Below are 4,998 nucleotides of genomic sequence, written 5' to 3' on the forward strand. Positions count from 1 at the left end.
TGTCAATAGCAGATGCCAAACAATGTAGGACTGTCAGGTGAACCAGGTGATCAATGTCATCCGCAGACTAAGGTGACTGGACTGGCTTCTCTCCAGATGCCAATGACAGCACTGTGGGCCAGGTCATAGTGGAGGAGGCCTAGACTAGATTGGGGAGGAAGAGAACCTGGGAGGTGGATGTTTGCAGAAGGAGGTCATCCAAACCATTGAGGTGGCCAGGTCAACTCTTAGGGATCAAGGTTTTTCCACAGGAAAAATGACAAGGTGGCCCACCTTCTTTTGGCCCCTCCCCCCATTGCTCCATTTGCCTTCCTCTGGTTTTCTTGGAATGCTCCCTTGGGCCCCACCTTAGCCAGGCAGCCTGTTTAGTGAATTTGTAATGTGCCACTCTTTGAAGTGGTTGAAGCAGAGATCACCCCAAGCATGAAGATGAGCTGGAGGATTTCTGTTGGGATAGAGGTGGTCTAAAAGCAGTAGAATTCATGGCCAGAGAACTAGTTCTGAAGTTCCTGAAGAGCCTAGGTTTTAATCTTAGTGTTTCAAGTGATTTGGGTTCAATACTTTCTCTTTTTTTAAACAAGTTTATATTTTTAAAAATTTTATTCATTTTTGACAATGGGGTTAAGTGACTTGCCTAAGGTCACACAGCTAGGCAATTATTAAATGTCTGAGGCAGGATTTGAACTCAGTTACTCCTGACTCCAGGGCCGGTGCTCTATCCACTGCACCAACTAGCTGCGCCCCCAATACTTTCTTTTCTTTGCCTCAGTTTCCTTATCTGTCAAATGAAGTAGTTGAACTTGATTTTTAATGTCTCTTGTAGCTTTGTATCCCATAATCTTTTCAGATATTGGTTTGTTTTGTGGTCAAAACCCTTCTGGGATTTGGATCTTATTGCCCAGAAGTAGGGCATATCCACCACATAGCTAAAAAACCATGGCTCAAGATGATTACCCTTTGGCTATAAATGTGTTACCAATTCCTAGTTCTTTTCTCTTCTAAACACTCCTAGAGAAATGAGTACTCACCTGAACTTGATATGTCTTAAAAGGGGTCCTCTTGGTTCTAGGCACGGAAAGGGACTTTCAGGACGAAGGACTGGACCAGACAAGGGATCCCTTTGTATGAGATGCTTCTTATCATTGAACATTGGGGCCTAATGGTTAATGGTTTCTAATTTCCTGGGTGCATATTGCTTCAGACAGCTGAAGTTGCCTAGGACCTTGAAGTTATAATATCATATTAGGAAGAAATCAGCTAAAGTAATAATAATAATAATAATAATAATAATAATAATAATAATAATATTTTCATATGCCTTATAAAATGCTTTCATATTAGCAACTTTGTGAGGTAGAATAGTTTCAGTATAATCCTCTATGATCATTGTACAGATAAGCAAAATTCATAAAAAAAGAAGTAACTTGCTTAAGATCACACCATAGGCAAGTGACAAAACGAGAATTCAAAGCTATGTCTACTGGTTCCAAGACCATCACTTCTGTTTTACCAAACTTTTTCAATTGTAGATGTGATAGTACCTTTAGGAGAATATTCATGAAACCAGCATAGCCCCAATAGACTGGGAGCATGGGTCTCATACCATATTAGCTGATCTAGGATTCACAATCTACCACCACTCACTCTTGGCATTGGAAGGAAATCAGAAGCTATCCAGGGCTTACATAACATTTCTTCTATAGCATTCCAGAAAAGCGGTCATTGAGCTGTCATGGAGACTGAGAATGGGATAATAGATTTAAAGTTGTGAGGGAACTTGGAGGTCGTCTAATCCAACTTCCTCATTTTACTGAGAAGAAATATGATCATGGCCCCAGAGAGGTTAAAACCAATCTAATTCAATCCAACTGCATTTATTAGGCACCAAGCTTGGGTCAGGCTCAAGAGATACAATGACAAAATGAAAATAGTTCTTGTCCTTGAGAAAGTTACATCCTACTGAAGGATACAACATGGAAATGATTTGTTCATGGTCAAAGAGGTAGCAAATTGCTGAGACTGTAGCCCCTGACTCTGGATCCACCATTCTTTTCCATTACTACCTTGGCTCTCTATGCCTTTCCATTCTTCTGTGAACTTTTAAGCACCTAGCCTGTCTCAAATTCAAAAAATAACAAAAGCTCAAACACTATGTAGTACCTGGCCCTGGGCCAAGTTTTTTCTCTGTTCTCAAGATTACATAGTCTAATTCCTACTTGGGAACAGGTCCAAAAGAGCCGTGATAGGGAAGAAATGATATTGAATTTGAAATCAAAGAATCTGAGTTTAAATCTGCCTTTTTCATTTACTTTCTTAGTGACACTGAGCAAATAATTTAACCTTTGTGGAACTCAGTTTTCTCATCTGTAAAAGGAGAAGGTTGAACTAGATAGATTCGAAGGATCCTTCCAGCTCAAGGTCTACAATATTATGAACATACATAGGAGATGTGGATCTCCATTGAAGGAGCCATATTCTAATTGATCATAAGACCACATCTTCTTCCATTATTCCCCCAGAATTATAATAATGTGATGGCAAATCAACTGGATGATAGAGGTTCACATCTTAGTTCTACATCTATTATCTGTATTGCCTTTGGCATAAATTCCCTCCTTGGTTTTCTGAACTTTTCTTCCATCTTGGACCATATTGAAGCATTTTTCAGGTGCACAGCTCTCTCCTTTTTTTTCTAATTGCTGGATGGGGGGGGGGGGAGAGTCTCTCTTTCACAGCCTCTAATCACAGAATTTGAAGGTTTTAAGAAACTGAATACATGACCATGCATTCCAAACCATATATTAAGGAATCTCCACTAAAACATGTCCAACAAAGTACACCTGATGTACATTTGAATATCAAGACTTCCTCCATTTCCTAATCTGTTATTCTTGGGTACATGCTGAGGAGGGTGACTGATTAAGGTGGGGGGGAACCCTGAGTGCTATTTCTTCCAATCTAGTGGCATAGATGCTGCTGGGTCTCTGGGATAGATGTAGCAAAGGTGGGGCACCTACCCTGCTTGTCTGTCAGGATGCTCCACAAGGGGTGGGGTAATGAGAGGGTGGAGCCTCATACAACAAAGAAAAACTGGGTAGCCTCAGGTGGTATGTTGGGAATCAAAAAGGCACAGTCTGCTGCAGAAGGAAAGCTTTGTTCCAACAGCCTCAGCCAGCACAGAGCAGCTGAAGAGGAGAAGGATCCAGTCACTAGCTGCCCAAGGTGCTGAGAGGCCCAAGAGAACACCAAGGTCCCTTCTGCTGACCAGAGATCCAGAAGTTCCAACTCTTCAGGCTGCTGAAGAGTTGGCCTAGTTTCTGCTGAGATTTGACTGGGACACCTCCGTGATTGCTCCTGTCCTGCTCTGCGGGTTAATCTACCTTGTGTGGATTGTGCACGGAAGTCCGGTGGAGAGCGGCATCATGGCTGGAATAAGAATCAGAGACAGGAATCGGAAGACCCATGCATTCACCCCCGAGTCCTTTGATGGGCACAATTTAAGTGTGGACCGATGGCTACACCAATTTGATGTCATTAGTGACCTCAACAACTGGGATGATTCTACTCAGATGAAGTTCCTGACAGAGTCCCTCAAAGGAGAAGCCCTAGATGTCTACAATGGACTTAACCCAGAGATCAGAGGTGACTGTCACGCTGTGAAAGATGCTCTAGCTGATGCCTTCCGTTCTGACACTGAGCGTATGCAACCTCATGGCCCCAAGGTGATTATGTTTGCCAATAGTATGGGCAAAGGATATTATCTCAAAGGGAAAATTGAGGGTATTCCTGTGAGGTTCCTAGTGGATTCTGGAGCTCAGGTATCAGTGGTCCATCCAGATTTGTGGGAGCAGGCCACTGATGGAGACTTGGACACCCTCCGACCCTTTGAAAATGTGGTAAAAGTGGCTAATGGAGCTGAGATGAAGATCTTAGGCATCTGGGACACTACAGTGACCCTGGGAAAGCTTGAGATGGAGGCTGAATTCTTGGTAGCTAACGCAAGCACAGAAGAAGCAATTATCGGGACAGATGTACTCCAAGACCATGGTGCCATCTTGGACTTCAAGCATCGCACATGTACCCTGAGAGGAAAGAAATTCCGCCTTCTGCCTGTTGGAGGTTCCCTAGAAGAAGAGTTTGACCTGGAGCTCATAGAAGAGACCTCTGACAACTGAAGAGTCTCTCTTTACTTAAGCCCAGAAATGTGGTCTGGGAGACTGCCAGGGAGGTGAGGGGTAGGTGGGGGAGGAGGGTAGAACACATCCCCAGGAGGAGTTACATTTGACTAATCTTTTGGAACCAATCCTCTTCTTCTCCTTCCTTCTTGCAGGGCTCAGATCTGTTCCTATAGATATGGGGTGGGAGGGAAAGAGCAAAGGTTTCCAATGAATAATGCATTGGTTAGGGAGAGTAGGCCTGCATTCATTACAGAAGTGGTCCCTAGGTGGGTGGCTTCCTTCTCTTGTCTTCTTGTTCTCTGTGGTAAAGACTTAACAATTAGAAAACTCCATCTAACGGGGGCTGGAATTACAATCTTTGTAGACAGGACTTTAGTCCTCAATTCCATCTACTAGAGATAGTTAAACTAAACTTCTAGGGGTTCATATTGAGAATCTCTGCTAAAATATCCCTTGACTGGATATTTCAGAAATCTTCTAGTAGTGTGGTTCCCTGGGGGTCCCCAAACTCCTGTCTGTTATGCATGGCCTATTTATTTCTGTCACCATCTTCAAATGATTACATAGTTTCTAAAACCAATAAATACTAATTTAACCTAAGTACAGAGTGCTGTGTTTATATGATGGGAATAGAGTGTCAATGAAGGGTAGAGGGGAAAGAGGAAACTCACTGTTCAATTAATTTGGGTGTTTGGGGGGTTTGTTTTATCTTGAGAACTTGCCTCCTAGCTAGATGATATAATAGAAGCTTGTACCATTTTGACATGGAAGAGATTTATCCCCTCATTTTATGGAGGAGGAAACCAGGGGTGGTGGGTGA

The 4,998-nt window shown here is 42.8% G+C and overlaps 1 protein-coding gene across 1 annotated transcript; it reads left to right on the forward strand.

Annotated features, from left to right (window-relative positions):
- The first annotated feature begins 3,123 nt into the window (after positions 1-3,123).
- Positions 3,124-4,791, forward strand: ASPRV1 (aspartic peptidase retroviral like 1). Its single transcript, XM_074224854.1, has one exon. The coding sequence runs from the start codon at positions 3,423-3,425 to the stop codon at positions 4,173-4,175; it is 753 nt and encodes a 250-aa protein (XP_074080955.1). The 5' UTR covers positions 3,124-3,422; the 3' UTR covers positions 4,176-4,791.
- The last annotated feature ends 207 nt before the right edge of the window (positions 4,792-4,998 follow it).

Source organism: Macrotis lagotis, chromosome 1, assembly GCF_037893015.1.
Source record: "Macrotis lagotis isolate mMagLag1 chromosome 1, bilby.v1.9.chrom.fasta, whole genome shotgun sequence".
NCBI classification, from domain to species: Eukaryota; Metazoa; Chordata; class Mammalia; order Peramelemorphia; family Peramelidae; genus Macrotis; species Macrotis lagotis.

Bases quoted from the DNA above. Each gene is read 5' to 3' on its own strand.
- ASPRV1 (XM_074224854.1), top strand. From the start codon at position 3,423: ATGGCTGGAATAAGAATCAGAGACAGGAATCGGAAGACCCATGCATTC.